At 51.2% G+C, this 23,554-nt stretch overlaps 1 protein-coding gene across 1 annotated transcript in view; it reads right to left on the bottom strand.

The window, feature by feature from the left end:
• The window catches only part of OPRD1 (opioid receptor delta 1), a 52,564-nt gene extending 34,331 nt beyond the window's left edge, over nucleotides 1-18,233 (bottom strand). Inside the window, exon 1 of the mRNA XM_025403055.1 lies at nucleotides 17,772-18,233. Coding sequence (XP_025258840.1) covers nucleotides 17,772-17,998 — 227 coding nt within the window. The 5' untranslated portion in view covers nucleotides 17,999-18,233. The remainder of the gene's footprint in view (nucleotides 1-17,771) is intronic.
• Nucleotides 18,234-23,554: the final 5,321 nt, after the last annotated feature.

Here is a 23,554-nt window from a genome sequence, read left to right as displayed (position 1 = left end):
ACCTATAAGAGGATGAACTTAATTGATAAATGTGTATGTTCTCACCCCTCCACTGACCAGCCGTTGCCCCATCTCTCTCCCTCCCCTCAGGCCTCTCTATTCCCTGAGACACAACAGCATTGCAATTAGGACAATTAATAAATCTACAATGGCCTTTAAGTGTTCAAGTGAAAGAAACGCCGGGTGCAGTGGCTCACACCCTATAATCACAGCACTTTGGGAGGCTGAGCTGAAAGGATTGCTTGAGCTTAGGAGTTCAAGACCAACTTGGGAAAAAAGTGAGTTCCCATCTCTACAAAAAATTTAAAAATTAGCTGAGTATGGTGGTGCACACCTGTGGTCCCAGCTACTTGGGAGGCTGAGGAAATAGGATCACTTGAACCCAGCCAGTTGAAGCTGCAGTGAGGCATGACTGCACCACTGCACTCCGGCCTGGCCGACAGAGCAAGACCCTGTCTCAAAAGATAAAAAGAAAATGAAAGGGTCACATGTCTTGCACTTTAGGTCAAAATCTAGAAGGCCGGGCACAGTGGCTCACGCCTGTAATCCCAACACTTTGGGAGGCTAAGGCGGGTGGATCACCTGAGGTCGGGAGTTCGAGACCAGCCTGGCCAACCTGGTGAAACCCTGTCTCTACTAAAAATACAAAAAAATTAGCTGGTGTGGTGGCGGGCACCTGTAATCCCAGCTACTCAGGAGGCTGAGGCAGGAGAATCACTGGAATCTGGGAGGTGGAGGTTGTGGTGAGCCGAGATCGCACCATTGCACTCCAGCCTGGGCAACAGAGCAAGACTGTCTTAAAAAAAAAAAAGAAAGAAAGAAAAAGAAAACAAAATACACTTAACTGCTGATACGGAGAAGGTTTGAGTGGTCTGGATAGAAGATCAAGCTAGCCACAACGTTCCCTTAAGCCAAAGCCTAATCCAGAGTAAGGCCCTAATTCTCTTTAATTCTAGGAAGGCTGAGAGAGATGAGGAAACTGTCAAAGAAAAGTTTGAAGGTGGCAGAGGCTGGTCCATGAAGCTTTAAAGATCACTGATGAAGGCAGCTACACTAAACAACAGATTCTCAAGGGGACAAAACAGCCTTCTATTGGAATAAGGTATCATCTAGGACTCTCATTCCTACAGAGAAGTCAGTGCCTGGTTACAAAGCTTCAAGGAGAGACTGATGCTCCCTCTCTCTCCATTTTTTTTTTTTTTTTTTTTTTTTTTTTTTTTTGAGACAGAGTCTCCCTCTGTTATCCAGGGTGGAGTGCAATGGCATGATCTCGGCTCACTGCGACCTCCAACTCCTGGGTTCAAGCGATTCTCCTGCCTCAGCCTCCCAAGGAGCTGGGACTACAGGTGCATACCATCACACCCAGCTAATTTTTGTATAGACAGGGTTTCACTATGTTGGTCGGGCTGGTCTTGAACTCCTGACCTCAGGTGATCCACCTGCCTCGGCCTCCCACTGCGCCTGGCTTTTCTTTTTTTTTTCTTTTTTGAGACGGAGTCTCGCTCTGTAGCCCAGGCTGGAGTGCAGTGGCCGGATCTCAGCTCACTGCAAGCTCCGCCTCCCGGGTTCACGCCATTCTCCTGCCTCAGCCTCCCGAGTAGCTGGGACTACAGGCGCCCGCCACCTCGTCTGGCTAGTTTTTTGTATTTTTTAGTAGAGACGGGGTTTCACCGTGTTAGCCAGGATGGTCTCGATCTCCTGACCTCGTGATCCACCCATCTCGGCCTCCCAAAGTGCTGGGATTACAGGCTTGAGCCACCGCACCCGGCTTTTTCTTTTTTTTTTTTTTTTAAGAGACCAGGTTTCACTCTGTCACTCAGGCTGGAATGCAGTGGCACGATCATAGCTCAGTGCAGCTTCGAACTTCTGAGCTCAAGCGACCCTCCCTCTTCGGTTTCCGAAGTGCTGGGATTACAGGTATGAGCCTCTGCACCCAGCCAAGCTGACTCATTAGGGGCTAATGCAGCTGGTGACTTTAAATTGAAGCCGATGCTCATTTACCATTCCAAAACTCCTAGGGCCCTTAAGAATTATGCTAAATCTACTCTGCCTGTGCTCTATAAATGGTACAACAAAGCCTGGATGACAGCACATCTGTTTACAGCATGGTTGTCGGAGTATTTTAAGCCCACTGTTGAGACAAACTGCTCAGAAAAAAAGACTCCTTTCAAAATATTACTGCTCATTGACAAGGCACCTCGTCACCCAAGAGCTCTGATGGAGATGTACAAGGAGATTAAGCTGTTTTCATGCTTGCTAACACAACATCCATTCTATAGCCCATGGATCAAGGAATAATTTTAATCTTTAAGTCTTACTATTTAAGAAATCCATTTTGTAAGGCTACAGCTGTCATAGATAGTGATTCCTCTCATGGATCTGGGCAAAGCAAACTGAAAGCTGGAAAGAATTCACCATTCTAGCTGCCATTAGGAACACTTGTGGCCAGATGTGGTGGCTCACACCTGTAATCCCAGTACTTTGGGAGGCTGAGGTAGGAGGATCCCGTCAGGCCAGGAGCTCAAGACCAGCCTGGGCAACACAGAAACTCCGGCTCTACAAAAATAAAAATGAAAAATAAATAAATTAGCCACACATGGTGGCACACATATATAGTCCCAGCTACTTGGGAGGCTGAGGCAAGAGGATCGTTTGAGCCCAGGAGTTTGAGGCTGCAGTGAGCTATGATCACTGTACTCAGCCCGGGCAACAGACTAAGACTGTGTCTCTGGGGAATAACAAAAAGATATTAACAGGAGTTTGAAAGAAGTTGATTCCAGCCCTCATGGATGACTTTAAGGGGTTCAAGGCTTCAGTGGAGGAAGTAATTGCAGATGTAGGAGAAATAGCAAGAGAACTAGAATTAGAAGTGGGGCCTGAAGACGTGACTGAATTGCTGCTGCTGCAATCTCATGAAAAAACTTTAATGGATGAGCAGTTGCTTCTTATAGATGAGCAAGAAAGCGGTTTCTTGAAGCCAGGCGTGATGGCATACGCCTGTACTACCAGCTACTCAGGAGACTGAGGCAAGAGGATCACTCGGGTCCAGGAGTTTGGGGCTGCAGTGAGCTATGATCGTGCCTGTGAGTAGCCACTGCACTCCAGCCTGGGCAACACAGTGAGACAGAAATCAAAAAGAAAGAAAGTGGTTTATTTTGGTTTGGTTTGGTTTTTGAGACAGGGTCTTGCTCTGTCACCCAGGCTGGAGTACAGTGGTGCAATCTCAGCTCACCGCAACCTCTGCCTCCTGGACCTCAGCAATCCTCCCACCTCAGCCTCCCTAGTAGCTGGGACTACAGGCGCACACCACCACCCCCGGCTAATTTTTGTATTTTTTTGTAGACACAAGGTTTTGCCATGCTGCCCAGGCTGGTCTCAAACTCCTAACCTCAAAGGATCCGCCCAACTTGGCCTCCCAAAGTGCTGGGATTACAGGCGTGAGCCACTGCGTCTGGCCGAAAGTGGTTTCTTGAGAAGGAATTTACTCCTGGTGAAGAAGATCTGTGAACTTTGCTGAAATGACAACAAAGGATTTAGAGTATAACATGAATTTGATAAAACAGCAACAGGATTTGAGAGGACTGACTCCAATTTTGAAAGAAGTTCTACTGCTTGTAAGATGCTATCAAACAACATCGCATGCTACAGAGAAATCTTTCATGAAAGAGTCAACTGATGCAGCATCTTCATTGTTGCCTTGTTTTAAGAAATTGCCACAGCCACCCCAACCTTCAGCAACCACCACCCCAACCAGCAGCCATCAATAAAAAGATTATGATTTGCTGAAGGCTCAGATGATCATTAGCATTTTGTTAGTAACAAAAGTATTTTAAAATTGAAGTATGTATATTTTTCTTTAGACATAATGCTATGACACACTTAATAGACTACAGTGTAGTATAAACACCTTTTTTTTTTTTTTTTTTTTTTGGAGACAGGATCTGGCTGTCTCACCCAGGCTGCACTGCAGTGGCGTGATCTTGGTTCACTGCAGGCTCGACCTCCCGGGCTCAAGCGATCCTCCTATCTCAACCTCCCGAGCAGCTGGGACTACAGGTGCACGTCACCACACCTGGCTAATTTTCTGTATTTTTTTGTAGAGGCAGGGTTCTGCCATGTTGCCCAGGCTGGTCTTGAACTCCTGGGCTCAAACCATCTGCCCACCTCAGCCTCCCAAAGTGCTGGGATTACAAGCATGAGTCAGCACACCCAGCTGTAAACAACTTTCATATGCACTGGGAAACCAAAAAATGTGTGTGACTTGCTTTGAGATATTTGCTTTATTGCAGTAGTCTGGAACCCAACCCACAGTATGTCTGAGGTATGCCTGTACGACTGCAGCCCCGCCACCCTCTCACCCAATGCCTGTTTCGGTTGACTTCACTGCCTATAGCCTTGGCCTTACAACTGTGTTTACTGTCCATCTTTTCCCCACTAGACTGTCAGTTCTATGAGGGCAAGGACTGTGTCTTCATCACTGTTGCATCCCAAGTACCTAGAACTGTGCCTGGCACTTCGGGGGGCACAACCCGATGATGTAGAAGTTTTTCTATCATCCCCATTTCACAGATGAGAACACAGACAGCATGCTGAGTTCAACAGTGGACAGTCAGCAAGAAGCTGGATTTGAACCCCAGTCCACCTGCCGCCGAAGGACAGGGCTGCCTCCCTTGCTGTTGGCCTTGCCCCAGGAAACCTGGAGTTGTTTAGGCCTGTCATGTGTTATCAGTAGCCCCTAGGCCAGGCTGCCCTGTGTAAGAACCCACTTCTTGGGCTGAGCACTGTGGCTCACGCCTGTAATCCTAGCACTTTGGGAGGCCAAGATGGGCGGATCACAAGGCCAGGAGTTCGAGACCAGCCTGACCAACATGGTGAAACCCTGTCTCTACCAAAAATACAAAACTTAGCTGGATGTGGTGGTGCACACCTGTAATCCCAGCTACTCAGGAGGCTGAGGCAGGAGAATCGCTTGAACCCGGGAGAGGTTGCAGTGAGCCGTGATTGTGCCACTGTACTCCAGCCTGGGCGACAGAGTGAGACTCCGTCTCAAAAAAAAAAAAAAAAAAAGAACCGACTTCTTGGTGTTCTCAAGTACTGCTATTTCCAGCCACTCCCTCCCTCTCCCTCACCTCAGGAAATCCCAATTGTGCAAAGAGACATAAGGAGAGGGAGCAAGGGGATAGGAAAAGCAGTTCTAGTCCAGTCTTGGCCATGGACTCAAAAGACACAGAACGTTTCCAGGTCTCGGTTTCCTCATTTGTAAATCGGAGGGGCTGAAATTGACACAAAGGGTGGCAGAGAACAAGGCAATGGTTAAGAGTGTGGGCTCTGGGCTCAGAACAACACTCTTCTGATTTCAAAATGATCCTGGCACTTTGGGCGTGTTATGTCCTTTCTCTGAACCTCAAGTTTCCTTATGTATACAATGGGGGCAACACACTCACTTCATATGAGGTCTGCAAAGATTAAATGGGATAATATATGTACATCTCTAGGCAGGGTGCCTGGCACAAAATAGGTGCTCAAGAAAAAGAACCATCGTCCATGAGTCACAGTTCTATGTCTCGGTGACAAGGTCATTTCTGCAGGGGAGGAAAATGCTGCCTCTCCCTGTGTGGTGTTCTTTTAATGGTGTTTTTTTGTTTTTTTGTTTTTTTTTTGAGACAGGGTCTCACTCTGTTGCCCAGACTGGACTGCAGGGGTGCGATCTCGGCTCACTGCAACCTCCACCTCCCAGGCTCAAGTGATTCTCCTGCCTCAGCCTCCCGAGTGGCTAGGATCACAGGCATGCACCACCACCAACCAGCTACCTTTTTTATTTTTGGTAGAGAAAAAGTTTCACCATGTTGGCCAGGCTGGTCTCAAACTCCTGACCTCAAATGATCCACCCACCTCAGCCTCCCAAAGTGCTGGGATTACAGGCATGAGCCCCCACCGAGCCGGACTTGAATGGGTTTTTTTTTTTGCCCTCATGGGACCTTGAAGTTTGATTTCTTTCTACTTATCAAGAAAGACAGGCTGGGCACGGTGGCTCACACCTGTAATCCCAGCACTTTGGGAGGCCAGGGTGGGAGGATCACCTGAAGTCAGGAGTTTGAGTCCAGCCTGGCCAACATGCTGAAACCTCATCTCTACTAAAAAAATACAAAAATTAGCCAGGCACAGTGGCTCACGCCTGTAATTCCAGCACTTTGAGAGACCGAGGCAGGTGGATCATGAGGTCAGGAGTTCGAGACCAGCCTGGCCAACATGGTGAAACCCTGTCTCTACTAAAAATACAAAAATTAGCCGGGCATGGTGGCACGTACCTGTAATCCCAGCTACTCAGGAGGCTGAGGCAGGAGAATCGCTTGAACCCAGGAGGCAGAGGTTGCAGTGAGCCGAGATGGCACCATTGCACTCCAGCCTGGGTAACAGAGCAAGACTCCATCTCAAAAATAAAATAAAATAAAATAAAATAAATAGATAAAATTAAAAAAAAAAATAGGCCAGGCACAGTGGCTCACGCCTGTAATCACAGCACTTTGGGAGGCCGAGGCAGGCGGATCACGAGGTCAGGAGATCGAGACCATCCTGGCTAACACGGTGAAACCCCGTCTCTACTAAAAATGCAAAAAAATTAGCCAGGCATGGCGGCGGGCGCCTGTAGTCCCAGCTACTTGGGAGGCTGAGGCAGGAGAATGGTGTGAGCCTGGAAGGTGGAGCTTGCAGTGAGCCAAGATCGTGCCATTGCACTCCAGCCTGGGCGACTGAGCGAGGCTCCGTCTCAAAAAAAAAAAAAAAAAAGCCAGGTGTGGTGGTGCACACCTGTAATCCCAGCTACTTGGGAGGCTGAGGCAGGAGAATCACTTGAACCCAGGAGGTGGAAGTTGCAGTGAGCCGAGATCGCACCACTGCACTGCAGCCTGGGCGATAAAGTGAGTTTCCATCTCAACAACAACAACAACAAAAAGGGTGAAAGAAAAGAAAGACTAGGAAAGCTACAGAAGACAAGATTCTTTCTGCACACACCCTTGCTGGCCAGAGACAAAGCTGCTGATTTCTGCAGCTGCACGGGGAACTATAAATCAGTAGAACACAGCCCAGACACCTCCTCATTCCACCCCACAGCCCCCAGCCGGTAATGGGGCCACTATAGCCTGCAGAGGATGGTAAATTGCTCATTTAAGCCAGACTTTCTGCTCTACCCCCACGATTATCCCTCTTCCTGTGCATGTTATGACGTTCCGTGTGGCCAATTTGATTTTGAGGTCCCAGGACTCTTGAGGTTAATGAAATCATGCCTTGCCCTTGCACAGCCCCCTGCCTCTCAAAGTCCAGACATCTGCCAGGCAAGGAGAAAGGAGAATCTGAGATCACAGCATTTAAAAGTCATTCTTTTTAAAATCTCAGGGTTGGGCGCCTGTAATCCCAGCACTTTGGGAGGCTAAAGCAGATGATCATCTGAGGTCAGGAGTGTGAGACCAACCTGGCCAACTTGGTGAAACCCCGTTTCTATCAAAAATACAAAAAAAAAAATTAACCAGGCATGGCGGCACATGCCTGTAATCCCAGCTACTCAGAAGGCTGAGGCAGGAGGATCGCTTGAACCCAGTGGGGCAGGGGTTGCAGTGAGCCGAGATTGCGCCACTGTACTCCAGCCTGTGCAACAGAATGAGACTCCGTCTCAAATAAATAAGTAAGTAAGTAAGTAAACAATAAAATAAAATCTCAGCCATGGCGAGAGGGGCCTGAAATTCTGCTTGTCTTTTCTCCACCCGAATCTTCACGGCCAAACCTCCACCCAGTGGTTTCCCAGTGTCTACTTGCACATTTCAGTGACAGGAAGGTCCCTACATTACACAGCAGCCCATATCTTCTTGGAGAGCTTTGACTGTTGGCAAATTCCTTATAGAAATAATGAAATAGCTGGGCGCGGTGGCTCACGCCTGTAATCCCAGCACTTTGGGAAGCTGAGGTGGGCGGATCACGAGGTCAGGAGTTAGAGACCAGCATGACTAACATGAAGAAACCCCATCTCTACTAAAAATACAAAGTTAGCCGGGCATGGTGGCTCATGCCTGTAATCCCAGCTACTTGGGAGGCTGAGGCAGGAGAATCGCTTGAACCCAGGAGGCGGAGGTTGCAGTGAGCTGAGATCGCACCATTGCGTTCCAGCCTGGGCAACAAGAGCAAAACTCCATCTCAAAAAAAAAAAAAAGAAAGAAAGAATGAATGAGATGTGTGCAAACACACGTGTCCAAGAATGTTCACAGCATTATGTATTATTACTATTTTTTTGTTTTCAGAGACAGGGTCTTGCTATGTTGCCTGGGCTGATCTTGAATTCCTGGGCTCAAGTGATCCCCCACTGTGGGCTCCCAAAGTGCTGGAATTATGGGGGTGAGCCACCATGCCCAGGCAGCAGCATTATTTAGATTGGCATAATATTGGAAATAATAAAAGTCACTGGAAAAAGAACACATTCCTACAATGTAGCCATCAAAAATCATGTTTTCAAACTAGAAGGGCACATGCTTACCATATAATGTTAAGTGAATAGGCATCTCACAAAATATTATATGCAATGTCATCGTGACTTCGACATGTGACCCTGATTTCACTAAAATGGAAAAGCAAAGCTGGGTGTGTTGGCTCATGACTGTAATCCCGGCACTTTGGGAGGCCACGGTGGGAGGATCACTTGAGTCCAGGAGTTCAAGACCAGCCCGGGCAACATAAGGAGATCCCCATCTCAGAAATAAAAATAAGCCGGGTGCGGTAGCTCACGCCTGTAATCCCAGCACTTTGGGAGGCCAAGGCAGGCAGATCACCTGTGGTCAGGAGTTCAAGACCAGCCTGGCCAAGATGGTGAAATCCTGTCTCTACTAAAAATACAAAAATTAGCCAGGCGTGGTGGTGGGCGCCTGTAATCCCAGCTACTTGGGAGGCTGAGGGAGGCGAATTGCTTGAACCCAGGAGGCAGAGGTTGCAGTGAGCCGAGATTGTGCCAATGTACTCCAGCCTGAGTGACAAGAATAAGACTCTGTCTCAAATAAATAAATAAATGTAAAATTGAGAAACAGAGAGACAGAAAAGAGATGGGAAGGAAATACACCAAAATGAAAAAGCTCTTTTCTTTGTGATAGGATTATGGATAATGTCTGCCTCTGCTTAAATTTCTCCATATTTTCTGAAATAAGTTTGTTACCTGTATTGTAGAAGAAAATTTCTTTCTTTTTTTCTTTTTTTTTTTTTAGATATGGGGTCTCAGGCGAGATGCAGTGGCTCATACCTGTAATCCCAGTACTTTGGGTGGCCAGAGGCGGGCAGATCACATGAGGTCAGGAGTTCAAGATATGGGATCTTGCTTTGTTGCCCAGGCTGGACTGCAGTGGCACAATCATAGCTCACTGTCACCTCAAGTTCCTGGGCTCAAGTCATCCTTCCACCTCAGCCTCCCAAGCAGCTGGGACTACAGGTGCATGCCACCATGCTCAGCTAACTTTTTAATTTTTTGTAAAGACAGGGTCTTGCCATATTGTTTGGGCTAGTCTCAAACTCCTGGACTCCAGTGATCCTCCTGCTTTGCCTCCCAAAGTGTTAGGATTACAGGCATGAGTCACTGCACCCAGCTGAAAATTTATAATACTGAGTTGATAAACTTTCCCTATACCACCCACTCAATAATTCTAGTTCCGGCTCACACCTGTAATCCCAGCATTTAGGGAGGCTGAGGCAGGTGGATCACTTGAGGTCAGGAGTTCGAGATCAGCCTGGCCATCATGGTGAAACCCCGTCTCTACTAAAAATACAAAAATTAGCCTAGTATGTTGGCACACCCCTGTAATCCCAGCCACTCAGGAGGCTGAGGCAAGAGAATCGCTTGAACCCAGGAGGCAGAGGTTGCAGTGAGCCGAGATCGTGTCACTGCACTCCAGCCTGGGCAACAGAGCAAGACTCTGTTTCAAAAGAAAAAAAAAAATTCTAGTTCCTGAGGGTCGAAAAATGTCCACCAAATGAATGCAAAGCAAGTCTGACTCCTCTTCTAAATAGTCATAATTATAGAAAATGTTTATTGACCACATACCAAATGCCTAGCTCTGTGCCGAAGTCCCTCGCATCAGGCCTCGTGAACTCCTCCAAACCACTCTATGAGGGTGTCTCGCTGCTTTCACAGATGAGAAAGCTGGGCTCAAAGAGGGTGTGTATGGACTGCTCAAGCTCACTCTCTTAGTAAATGGCACAGCGGGGATGTCATTCCAGGTCAGTCTGGATCCAATGTCTAGGCTCTCAATGGCTGCCACCCCACGGAGAGGCTTCAGAGATTTGCAGACAGCAATCTACCCTCTACCCCGTCCCCGTTCCTCGTTTCTCTACCTAGACACCCCCAGCACTCGCCTCCATTCCGCCATGTCATGGACAGCAGCAGCAGACGGAAACATGGAGCGATTTGGAGTCAGAGAGGCCAGGGTTTGAATCTCGACTCCACCCCTCTCTTGCTGTGAGAGGCACATTGCCCTGAGCCACCCTCTGAGCCTTCTTGTCCCCATTTGCAAATGAGAACAGAAAGCCCCCATTGCAGGGCTGTGGTGCAGCTTGCATACTTCAACCTCAGTATGGCCTCTGGCTCCAGAAGCCTCCGGCATGTGGCAGAAGCTTAGGAAGAGGCTCTTCGGTGTTCTCAGTGACTCCTATGGACCCACCCCAGTGCGTCTGTAAGTCACACACACTCCCCAGGGAATGAACCCAAGACCCAGGAAGAAGCAGGCTCCCGGCAAGACCAGGAGATGCAGCAGGAACAGCAGCCAGGGCTGCTGCTTGTTCTCTCTGCTCAGCCTCACCAGAAGTCGTCTGGCCCAGCCTCCTCCTGCTGCCTCCTTCTTTTTTTTTTTGAAATGGGGTCTTGCTATGTTGTCCAGTCTGATCAACACCTTAGCCTCTTGAGTAGCTGAGATTACAGGCATGCACCACCATGCACAGCTCCCTGCCTTCTTCTTAGGGCCAACACTCCATTTCAGAAAGAGGACAGCTGAGGCCAAGGTTTTAACAGCCCCATCCAAGGTCACATGGCTCTCTTTTCATTGCCCTGAGCCACCCTCTCTAGTCTCCCCACATTGAGCCCCTCCCCATCCAATCCACCCCCACCCCCAGCCCCGCCAAATTCATTCTCTTGAACACCATTCTGCAGAGATTGCTCCAAAATCCCCCTCCCCATGGCCCGTGACCCAAAGCTCCCTCATTTCCCAGCACACCATCCTTACCAGGGGACCCTTGAGGACTTGTCCAGTCTCAGCTCCCACATCCAGACTAGAACCTCAGCATGGCCTCTGGCCCCTCACACAGTCATGCTGGGCCTGCCTCCAGGCCTCTCCTCAGCCCCATGAGAACACCTGCCTCCAATTACCTGGGGCTGCTCTACCAGGTGCACCTCCTCAGGAATCATGGGTGGCTCCTGAGCCCAGCCAAGCTCAGCACCCAGCAGGTGCTTCTGACACTATGGTAAGGAGGACACCTGCTTACGACGCTTTTCCTGCTTTTGTCCCTGCAGCCTCTCCATCCTCACAGCCACCCTGGTCCCCAGCACTTTCGTCTCAGCCCCGGTGAATCATTGCTCCTGTGGTTCCCTCTGGGATGCTCCGCCCGCACCTCTCCAGGGAGCCAACTGCTGCTCCCCCTCCACAATGCACAGGCATCCCCTCCTCTGGCTGGGTCTGGGGACTCCCTGGACTCCCATAGTTCTGTGGAGTTGCAACTAATCGGGGCTGGTACGGGACATGGCTGTGTTAGGAGGCAGGGGGCATATGGAGGTTTAAGTTGTGGGTCTGGGCAGCGAGAGCTGAGGCTGGACAGGCCTGGCACGGGTCAGCATCAGCAAATGCTTTACTGACTGAGTATATGTGCAGGTAATGCAGGACATGGGAAAGAGCCCAAGGTGGAAAACGTAAGACGACTAGGCCTCAACAGCCCACCTGCAGCCACCGCAGGAGTGCCAGGAAACCACAGTGCAGGGCATACCAGGTGCTATGCTCGGCCTTTCCATGCTCAATCTCTGAGTCCTCCCAATAACCTGTCATATCACCCCAATTTGCTTTTTTTTTTTTTTTGAGACGGGGTCTTGCTCTGTCACCCAGGCTGGAGTGCAGTGGCACCATCTTGGCTCACTGCAAGCTCCACCTCCCGAGTTCATGCGATTCTCCTGCCTCAGCCTCCCGAGTAGCTGGGACTATAGGCACCCGCTACCATGCCTGGCTAATTTTTTGTGTTTTTACTAGAGACGGGGTTTCACCGTGTTAGCCAGGACGGTCTCGATCTCCTGACCTCGTGATCCGCCTGCCTCGGCCTCCCAAAGTGCTGAGATTACAGGCCTTAGCCACTGCGCCCAGCCTTCACCCCAATTTTTTAAATGATAAAATGAGCCGGGCACAGCGGCTCACGCCTATATCCCAGCACTTTGGGAGCCCATGGTTGGCGGATCACTTGAGGTCAGGAGTTCAAGACCAGCCTGGCCAACATGGTGAAATCTCCCATCTCTACTAAAAACACAAAAACTAGCTGGGCGTGGTGGCGAGTGCCTGTAATCCTAGCTACTGGGGAGACTGAGGCACAAGAATTCCTTGAACCCTGGAGGCAGAGGTTGCAGTGAGCCGAGATCGTACCACTGCACTCCAGCCTGGGCAACAGAGTGAGACTCCATCCAAAAAAAAAAAAAAATGAGGCTCAGGGAAGTTAAGCTGGTTTTGCCCAAAGCCACACCTCTGGGACACGGATAGAGACCGGGCACTCCCTGACCTCTAGCCACAACCTTCACCACTGCACTGTGTCATCTCACTGGAATCTCTCCTGGCCCAGAGGCCCTGGGTCCAGACCCCAAGAGAGGGGAGGGAGACAAGAAGCCAGGGGGCTTCCAAAACCAGGACAGGGATTCAGTACTACAAATTCTGCCTAGAAGACACTTCAGCATTTTCCCCAGCAGCTTCTGGAACCTCAGCAGGAGACCGAAGAGACAAGCAGAACCCTTCATTCACCTGTCCCGACCCTGCCACCGTCCACCTGCCTGGCCCGACTCCCCTCCCTGCTGGGTGCTGCAGTCACCTTAGACAGGAGGGAAAACGCGGTGCTTTGCCAACACCATCTCATCCAATCCTGAGGACAAAGGTACCTATGAGGTAGTACTTATTCCCCACATCTTCCCGACGAACACAGAGGTGCAGTGAGGCGATCTGGCTTGCTAAAGCTCTTGGTAAGTAGCAGAGCCAGCATTTGATACAAAGAGAAAAATCAGAAGAGACATGGGCTGAGGTGAGATCAAGGGGCAGAGAAGCACACAGGCTGAAGGCGTCTCGTGGAGGTTGGCCGGGGCTGGCAGGAGGCAGGGGGTGCTGTGAGGGTACAAACCTGTGGAAACCTGGCTCAGGGCGCAGAGAAGGCAGGGAGACTGTCTGTCCTGTGGAACAGACAGCCAAGTGGGAAAGCACTGACTCCTTGCCCAGGTTCTGGGTCGGGCCACCCAGGATCTGGGCCAGGCAGGAGGAAGAGGGGGTCACCTGCCACAGGTGAGGGGCCTGCTAAGCCCATCACACCTCACCTACCCAGTGGGCTGCCCAGGGGAAGCCTCTGAGATGCCAGCCCGGCAGAGGACGCTGACTCTGCTCAGAAGGAGGAGTTGTCCGGTGTCTGCTCTGAGGACCAGGGCACCCCCATGGCCAGCATGAGTCATCATGTTGACCAATCCCACAAGCAGGAGGAGCGGGTGATGCTCTGCCTTGGGACCACCTGTCCACAGAAGTCCTGCTCACGCTTCACAGAAGCCTCATTCCCTCAAGCCACAGGCTGTTTGCTAAAAACACAATTCCCAGAGGCCCCTCTCAGGCCCCCAGGAGGAGGCAGCTTCTCAGGTGGCTCCTTGGAGGGGAGAGAGGACAGAGTGTGGGGCCCGCAGGACGGAGGGTGCTTCTGATCTGGAATTCTGAGACTCCTGGTTCCTACATTCAGGCCCTCATCAGCGTCCTGCTTCCCAGCCACAGCTCCTCCCTCAGCTTTTGACTCAGTTTCCCCTCCTCATCCTTTAGCTCTGCAGAGGCTTCTCTGATCTCTCTGTCTAGCTGAGACCCTCCCCTGCCCCCAACATGGGCTCTCAAATCCCCCATATATTTTCATAGATAGCCCTTACCACAGCTACAAACTTCAGTTTATTGGATGGCTGGGTGACCAATGTCTGTTTCTCCTGCCAGACCCTGAGCTCCGGAAGGTCTGGAGCACGGTGGGTTTTTTTCTCGGCATTTAGCACAGAGCGTGTAGCGTGTTGTAGAATGAGTTAATTCTTTTCCGTCCTTCACACAGAGCCCCTCCCTGTTCTCAAAGAGCTTAGGGTCTAAAAGGCTCAGATATCACACATTATGCCACTTAATCCTCACCCCCACCCTGGAGGCGCTGTCGGTGTTCCCACTTTAATGAGAAGAGCTTCAGACAGCTCATCACTAGCCCGAGTACGCAGCAAGTAAGCGGCTTTGACCTGATATGTCTGTTCCAGAGCCACAGCTCTGCCCACTACACCACCCTGCTTTCCTTCCCCAAGGGTCTCTGAATCTTCCCTTGCTCACTGTCCCCCGCCGCCACCCCCCACACGCTGCTTAAGCTCAGGACTGACAGGCAGAATTCGCTCACTCAACCACTCCTTCACTCAGCCCAGCAGCCGGCTCATGCACCGGCTGTCTTCTAAACAGGGCCTGCCATAACGAGATGGAGCGCAGCTCGAGGAGCCCTTCAGGGGAGCAGGGGCCTTTCTCCCACCCGGGCTGCCCTCTCTGAGGCTTTTCCAGCAGAAGCGAAGACCCAGGCAGCTACCCTGCCCTCAGACTCTCGTTCACTGTTCACTGGGGAAGGACTAAGCACCAGCCCTTATCATCTCCCCTCCCCAAAGGACAGCAGTCTAAAATACACAGGCTGAAAAATACAGAGGAGCACAGTCTCCAGGTCTCTGCACTCTGAGGACTCCAGGACAAGAGAAGGGACAAAGTTAGGCACGATGGCTCTGCCTGTAATCCCAGCACTTTGGGAGGCCAAGGCAGGAGGATCGCTTGAGCTCAGAAGTTTGACACCAGCCTAGGCAACATGGCAAAACCCCGTCTCTATAAAAAATACAAAAGTTAGCATGGCGTGTGCCTGTAGTCCCAGCTACCCACGAGCCTGAGGCGGGAGGGTCGCATTAAGCCCAGGAAGTCGAGGCTGCAGTGAGCTGTGACTGCGACGCTCCAGCCTGGGCAACAGAGAGAAATCTTGTCTCAAAAATAAAAGAGGGACAGAATTCTGCCCCCCTCCTCCCAGACAGTGCTTTGACTGTCCTCTACCGCAGGCAACTCTGGAGAAAAGTTTTGGACTTAAGTCACAGACTAGGGTTCTAGCTCTGGGCCTGGTGCCAACTGTGGTACCCTCTGAGAATAAGTCACCTTGCCTCTCTCTGAGCCGCAGATTCCTCATTTTATCTGCAGGATGCAGGTGCTGATGATAATTCTAAAGCCTGTCCCATAGGATTGAAGGTGAGGATTCAATCATTCAGACCCAGAGATACAGTTTTCACATACATGGTTGACCAGCAAAATGTCTTTGGCAACGTGGGGACGCCTAGGGGCCTGCTAAGCTGCCTGCGTACACTTGGCAATGCGATTCCGGGAAGGCTGTAAGGGAATGCCCCTAGTAGGCCAAGCCCAGAGCCTCCCTTCAGTGGACCTTCAGCAGTGGGAGCCCCCGCCCCTTGCTCAGTGGTAGTGGGGAAGCTGTGCTCAGTCAGCCCACCAGCCAGGGGCCCTGAGGAAAAGGTTGGAAATGAGACCGAACACACTGACGCTCAACTTTTCCCAGACTTGGGCACCTGGAGCTCCTCTAGACAGGGCAGGTGCCAGGAACTGGAGCTCTCAGAATCACAGCTACTCTCAGGCCCACCTTAGGACAAGCGTCTCCCTCAAGCTCCCTTCTTTAGTTGGATTCTCCAGGATCTAGAATCCTCGCTATACAGACAGCGTCCATTCACTGGGTCCAGGCGCCAGGCCAGTGCGTTATGTGCTCTCTCACTGACACCTCACAACAACCCTGTGGAAGAAGATTTATCATTACTTCATTCTACAGATGAAGAACTGCGGCTCGAAGAGGCGAAGTGATTCGCCCAAGTCACAGAGCCAGTTCGTGGTGGAGCAGGGATTCATACCCAGGCCAGCCTGCCTCTCAGCCTACGAAGTGGGGAGAATCACTGACAAAGACACAAAGCAAAGATCAGTTCCGCCTGTGTTCGGGGCGAATTCTCTCCCTGTTGCTTGTGATGAGTCATGGAAAGCACAGGAAATTCTTGTACCCACCACTCTTTCTGCAGGAGCAAAGATCCCCCAGAGATCATCAATGCCGAAGCCCACTGACACCCACACACCTCATCCCACGCTCCAACACACCGTGTTCTGCCCTGCAGACACCCCATACCCTGGAATTCATACTTTCCAATTGAGGAGATTGGGTCTCTATTCTTCGGACAGGGAAACTGAGGCGGATGGGAGGCGGGGCAGGAAGAATGGTGCCTGGGCATCCATGACTGGGCTGAGACTACAGTTCATCTCTCCAACCTCTGAGTCCACAATCTGACCTATGCCCTGCACGGTGGCATCACAGCCCAGAGAGGTTTAGGGCCATGTCCTCGGTCCAGCATGGAGGACCCATTTTCAACTAACAGTAAATACCAGGGCATCTTTGTTGTTTTAAGGATGGAAGTTTTCCTCTCAACCCTTATTGGCCACGTCTGAGCTTATGGGCTGTATCAGGAGGGCTACTTCTGGGGCAAGCTGACGTCTTAGGCGCTCTGAGAAGGTCCCCGCACTCTCCATAAACTCCAAGAAGAGCACCTCACTTCCTGGGATGAAAACCCAAAATCCACTCCAGCCCAGACAAACCTCTGCTGCCTTTGGCAGAAGAAAAGACTGTTACAGGAGGCAAAGAGAAAATGGGAGGCGGCATTTGTGAGGATGGCGTGAGGCTTCTCTGAATCCTATTCAGAATTCCTGACCAGATGGCCACTGGGGAAGGGAACAGAGAACCGGTTGGCGACCCACAGCTGTCGCCCATGGTATCCAGGAATCACTGACAAAGGCACACACAGCTGCACAAACACAGGTGCGGCCACTCTGGACGCTCTGCTGCCCTCGGGGTTTCAGGGGCTTGACAAGAACAACAGTCACATTGTTACATTCAGACAGAATCACAACCTGACCATTAGGGACAAGCACACACCAACAGATGAGCACCAAATATGACTCGGTAAGGGCCCCACGGCGAGGTACTGACACCCAGCACCCTCCTGTCTGCCCTGCCCGCACGGTGCCCTCACACCGGTCTCCCCAAAGGCCCGCGGCACCTCAGAGCAGCTCTGCCCACCCCATGGGCATGTTTCCGACGTCCAAACATACAGTTGTACTGTCACAACCATCCACTCACAAACTGTGACAGATACACAAACTGACGCCAAACTGTCCCACAAAGAAACAAGGGGATGCCAACAGATGATCAAATGTAATTTACTCAACCGCAGCGCAACCCCCTCCACCACACACACACACACACACACACACGATGACACACATTCCTGTGTCCCCCTCGATGTAAGTGGCCTCACCTCTCGCTGGGCCCCAGGTGCCCCTGCTGGAAGTGCGGAGGCGCAGGGAGTCCAGGGTCCGGGCTTGGGGTCCCAAGTTCGTGATCCCCACCCTCCCCCCGGGCCCCATCCCTGCGGTGCCGGCCCGCAGCGGACTCACCGTACGATGCCGAACATGACGAGCACGTTGCCCAGCAGCCCCACGGCGCACACTGCCGAGTAGAGCGCAGTGATGGCGATTGCCAGGGCGAGGGACGAGGCGCTCCGCGCACCCGGCGGCCCCGACGCATTGGCGCCAGCGTTGGGGAAGGCGCTAGGGTAGGCGTCCGAGGCGTTGGCGAAGAGCGGGGGCTGCAGCGCGGCGCCGGCGGAGGGGGCCGGTTCCATGGTTGCCGGCCGGCTCCGCCGCGTCCCTCTCCACCGTGCGCCCTGGGCGCGGGGATCCGACACCAAGGGAGCGGGAAGGTAGAGGCCGCGGCCCCGACGCCGCCGGCTGCCGCGTCCCGGCCGCCCCGCTGTCTCTGCGCCTCCTCCGCCTGCCTCGCACCCGCACCGGCCCAGCCCCCGACGTCCGCCCGCTCTCCTCGCCCGGAGCGCTGTGAGCCAGGAGCAGCCGCAGGCTCCTCGGACGCGCCCGCCGCGCGCACCACGTGGCCCGGAGGCGGCCGCCAGTCTGCGCCCGCGACCGGGGGCGGGCGCTGCACCACTGGCTCGGAGCTGGGCAGGGGAGGCCTCCCGCCCCCTCCCTAGGGATGCTCCGCCGGCTCGAGTGCGCCCACGTCCCAGCCTGGACTCCCCTCCCATCCCCTTGCTACTTTGGTGTCAGAGGGACCTGGGTGTGGATCCCGCCTCCCGCCCCTGCACTAACCGGCGGAGTGACCTTGTGTAAGTCATTTAACCTCCCTCAGCTTCATTCTCTTTGTGAGATGAGGAAAATCGTACCACCTCCCTCAGAGGGTGGTTGGGGAGACTGAATAAAATGATTCGAACAAAGAGCGTAGCGCAGTGCCCTGCGCACAGTTACATGCTCCGTAAATCACCCGTATTATCCGTGCCTTTCTTGCATCCCATTCATTCGCTCAACAAAAATTTTGAAGGTGCCTAATAGAAGAGCCAAGTGTTTGGGGGGACCCTCTAGTACACAAAACCAGATGCAGCCTCTGCTTCCTGGGGCTTACAGCCCAGTGCAGGAGAGAGAGAGAGAGCAATCCTAAAATGCCATTAAGATATAGGTACGAATTGAGAAAGTGGCAGGGTGTGCAAAACGCAGGGGTCAGGACAGCTTCCCTGGGGAAACGACACTTGAGGTGAGGGGTGAAGTTTGGGGAGGAACTAAAGGAAGAAACAAGGGAAGAGGATTCTGGATAAAGGAAGCAGAGGAACTGAAAGGAAACCAGGAAGAGGAGAAGGCAGGAAGTGAGGGGGCGATGAGGTGGTGGGCAGGTTCTTGAAGACGACCTTAAGGAGCGCTCTGGCTGCAGTGCGAGCCGATAGAAGTGGGGCACTTGGCTAAGTCATCCTTGCCACACCCCTTCCAAGACCTAACCATTCCAGATTAGAGCCATCCTTCTCCTTGGGGTGCCCAGCCTTTCCAGAATATTTTCTCTACCAAGCATTACTCTGTTCCAGGCACTGTGATAAGCACTTTATCCATGCGCCAACACTTTGGAGTAGCTTCTGTTATTATTGTCCCCATGTTACAGATGAGAAGACTGAGACTCAGCACCAGATTATCCCACCTATCCGAACTGGTCTCCCTCCTTAAAGGGACTGATTGACCCCCGCATCCAGGAGAGGGCTGGGGTCACAGGAGGTGCTCAAGAAATGCTTTTTGGATGATAAAGATCCCAAAGGGAACTGAAGTGGAACAATATTAGGGGTTCTGAGCTCTAGGCTCTGGGGCAATGCTCTTGGCTCTGTGTGTGGCTGGACAAAGACCCCTCCCTCACCTCACCCTCTAGCTTGAGTCATCCATCTATGTGCAAGGCTCCTACCCTTTCCCGGAAAAAAAGCCAGAATTCCCAAGCTCACCCTCTTCTCCATTTTCTCCACCCCACTTAGCTGCTGTCCAGGCACCTCTACCAACTACAGCAAGTCCCCCACCCCAGGGCTTTCCCACTCAACCACCTAAAGACTTATCAGAGATTTTTGCTGTGGTCACCTGCTGCCAAAACTCTCTCCCCTTCCCAAAGGGCCTGGTACTCACAGACTTTTCTAGTGCCAGCGGAGAGAAATTGGGACAGGAAGAAGGAGGGCTACTTTATTGGAATCCTGGTCCCCTCCCTAACCCTCCAAGCCAAGTTTTTTCCTGCCTCAGGACATTTGTACATTCTATTCCTTCCACTCGGAAGGCTGGACCAATTCCCCAGCCTAAGCGTTATTTATCCCTCAAGTTTCAGCGTAAATATTACTTCCTTTGTGAAACCTTCACTGATCCCCACGTCACCTCCAACTATCCCAGCTCTCCTTATTATGCGGCCTCTTCTTTACATATTAATAGTTTCCCATGTATTTATTTGTGTAATCATTGGATTTTTTGTGCATCACCTTCACATAAAAAAGTATTGTGTAAAACTAACCATTGAGTACTATGCTCAGTAACTGAGTTGACAGGATAATTCACACCCCAAACCTCAGCATCACAAAATATACCCAGGTGGCAAATCTGCACATGGACCCCCCTGGATCTACAAGAAAAATTGAAAAAGGCTGGGCACGGTGGCACACACTTGTAATCCAAACATTTTGGGAGGCTGAGGCAGGCAGATCACTTGAGCCTAGGAGTTCGAAACCAGCCTGGGCAACATGGAAAAAACCCTGTCTCTACAAAAAAAAAAAGACTGTTAAGCATGGTAATGTGTGTCTCTAGTCCCAGCTACTTGGGAGGCTGAGGTGGGAGGATCATTTGAGCTGGGAAAATAGAGGCTGCAGTGAGTCGAGATCGTGCCTCTGCACTTCAGCCTAGATGACAGCAAGACCCTGTCTCAAAAAAAAGAAAGTTGAAAAAAACATAAAAAGATCTTGTGCATTTCTGTGCCCTCCACCTTAGTGCAAGCACTGACACACAGATGCTCACTTGATGAGTGACTGAATAAAGAAGCTCAGTTCCAACTTTGGTTACTTCATATTTTTTTTTTTTTAAAGAAGCTCACAATCAAGAAGTTGTGAAAGAGGGCTGGGTGCGGTGGCTCACGCCTGTAATCCCAGCACTTTGGGAGGCCGAGGTGGGCAGATCACCTGAGATCAGGAGTTCGAGACCAGCCTGAACAACATGGTGAAACCCGGTCTATACTAAAAATACAAAAAAAAAAAAAAAGCTGGGCGTAATGGTAGGTTCCTGTAATCCCAGCTACTTGGGAGGCTGAGGCAGGAGAATCGCGAATCGCTTGAACCTGAGAGGCAGAGGTTGCAGTGAGCTGAGATGGCGCCGTTGCACTCCAGCCTGGGTGACAAGAGCGGAAGTCCATCTCAAAAAAAGAAAAAGAAAAAGAAAAAGAAGTTGTGAAAGATATGTAAATGACCAAGTACATGAGTGAAATAATTGCTAAGAAAACATACATGCCGGCTGGGCTCCGTAGCTCACATCTGTAATCCCAGCACTTTGGGAGGCCGAGGAGGGCAAGTCACCTGAGGCCAGGAGTTCAAGACCAGCCTGGCTAACATAGCGAAACTCAGTTTCTACTAAAAATACAAAAAATTAGCCAGGCTTGGTGGCTCATGCCTGTAATGCCAGCTACTCAGGAAGCTGAGGCAGGAGAATTGCTTGAACCCGGGAGGCGGAGCTTGCAGTGAGCCGAGATCGTGCCTGTGCACTCCAGCCTGGGCAACAGAGTGAGACTCTGTCTCAAAAAAAAAAAAAAAGAAAGAAAGAAAGAAAGAAAAAACATGCATGCCAAGTGCAAGTGAATTGGAAATTCAAAGGCTTCTAGGGGGATTCCACAATGACCTTCTAAAGTGAAAACTTGGAAATGATCTTTTTTGGGGGGTGGGGGACGGAGTCTCACGCTGTTGCCAGGCTGGAGTGTAGTGGCACGATCTTGGCTCACTGCAACCTCCGCCTGCAAGGTTCAAGCAATTCTCCTGCCTCAGCCTCCAGAGTAGCTGGGATTACAGGTGCGCAATACCACACCCGGCTAATTTTTGTATTTTTAGTAGAGACAGGTTTCACCATATTGGCCAGGATGGTTTCCATCTCTTGACCTCGTAATCCACCTGCCTCGGCCTCCCAAAGTGCTGGGATTTCAGGTGTGAGCCACCGCACCCAGCCTTTAATTTTTTTTTTTTTGTAGAGATGGTGTCTCACTATGTCGCCCAGGCTGGTCTTGAACTCCTAGGCTCGAACTCCTGGGCTCAAGCCTCCCAAAGTGCTGGGATTACAGGCATGAGCCACTGCACCTGGCCTTCTAGTCTACTTATCTTTAAAAGACAGTCTCATTTCTGTGGTCACAAATTCATATAACAACGCTGTTGGCTTCCATTTATGGAGAGCATGTTCTATGGCAGGCAATGGGCCAAATGCTATGTGGATTATCTCATTTAATCTCCAAGCAGCCCCATAGGCATATAGAGTGATTATTATTCCATTTTTCAGAGGTTAGTTTACCTACCCAAGCCAGAACTGAGATGCCAAGCCAGGTCTGTGTAACTCCAAACTTCAGTCTCCCGACTACTAGACTATGCTGCCTCCCAGAACAAAGACTAGAAAGTCATCCAGAAAAACACACTCCATCCGCCTTTGTTCAGCAGAGTTTCCCCACCACCCTGGTGTAGGGCAATGATTCACTTGGAGCTTGGGAGATTCTTTATTATTTTCTTTTTTTTTTTTTTTTTTTGAGACGGAGTCTTGCTCTTGTTGCCCAGGCTGGAGTGCAGTGGCGCGATCTTGGCTCACTGCAACCTCCGCCTCCTGGGTTCAAGCGATTCTCCTGTCTCAGCCTCCTGAGTAGCTGGGATTACAGGCATGTGCCACCACTCCCGGCTAATTTTGTATTTTTAGTAGAGATGGGGTTTCTTCATGTTGGTCAGGCTGGTCTCGAACTCCCAACCTCAGGTGATCCGCCCGCCTTGGCCTCCCAAAGTGCTGGGATTACAGGCGTGAGCCGCCGCACCTGGCCACTTGGGAGATTTTTGAGTTCATCTCCACTGTTGGGGGGGAACCAGGGTAGACACAGTCCTCCACACCTGGGTCACAGAAGAGTTTGAGCTGTGTTTGGAGCTTGTTCATATCCTGACCTCAAGGTGGGAGAAATGAAGAGAAAAACAATGGGAAATCCTGGGCTAACCCAGGGCATCAGAAGGCGTCAGCAGGAGAGAAACAGAAATCACTGAAGGAGTCAGAGCAGAAAGGAACTCCCTGGGGAAGCTATTAACAATTTAGTATGTGGGAATGTGGCTCCCACCTGCCAAAGAGACAGAGCTGCCTGATAGAAAATACAGCGGCTGCCTCCCAGTGAGCAGGCAGCTCCCCTGGGTTGCCTCTCAGTCTGGCTCCATCAGCAATCTCCAGGAGGGGGAGGATAGCAAAGATAACCATAAAATAATGCAAAGGACTTTTGCCTCTCCAAAGTACTTCCAGGCCAGGGGCAGTGGCTCACGCCTGTCATCCCAGCACTTTGGGAGGCTGAGGCAGGCGGATCACTTGAGGTCAAGAGTTCAAGACCAGCCTGGTCAACGTGGTGAAACCTCATATCTACTAAAAATACAAAAAGTAGCCATGTTTGGTGGTGGGCACCTGTAATCCCAGGTACTCAGGAGGCTGAGGCAGGAGAATCGCTAGAACCCGGGAGGCGGAGGTTGCAGTGAGCCGAGATCGCACCATTGCACTCCAGCCTGGGCGACAGATCAAGACTCCACCTCAAAATAAAAATAAATAAATAAACAAACAAACAAACAAAGCACTTCCAGATTGATGACTTCATCTTGACACCAGCCTGATACATGGGG

Source organism: Theropithecus gelada, chromosome 1 (genome assembly GCF_003255815.1).
Source record: "Theropithecus gelada isolate Dixy chromosome 1, Tgel_1.0, whole genome shotgun sequence".
In the NCBI taxonomy this organism is placed as follows: domain Eukaryota; kingdom Metazoa; phylum Chordata; class Mammalia; order Primates; family Cercopithecidae; genus Theropithecus; species Theropithecus gelada.
Note: the sequence above shows the minus strand (reverse complement) of the source record. Positions and strands in the feature narration are given on the sequence as shown.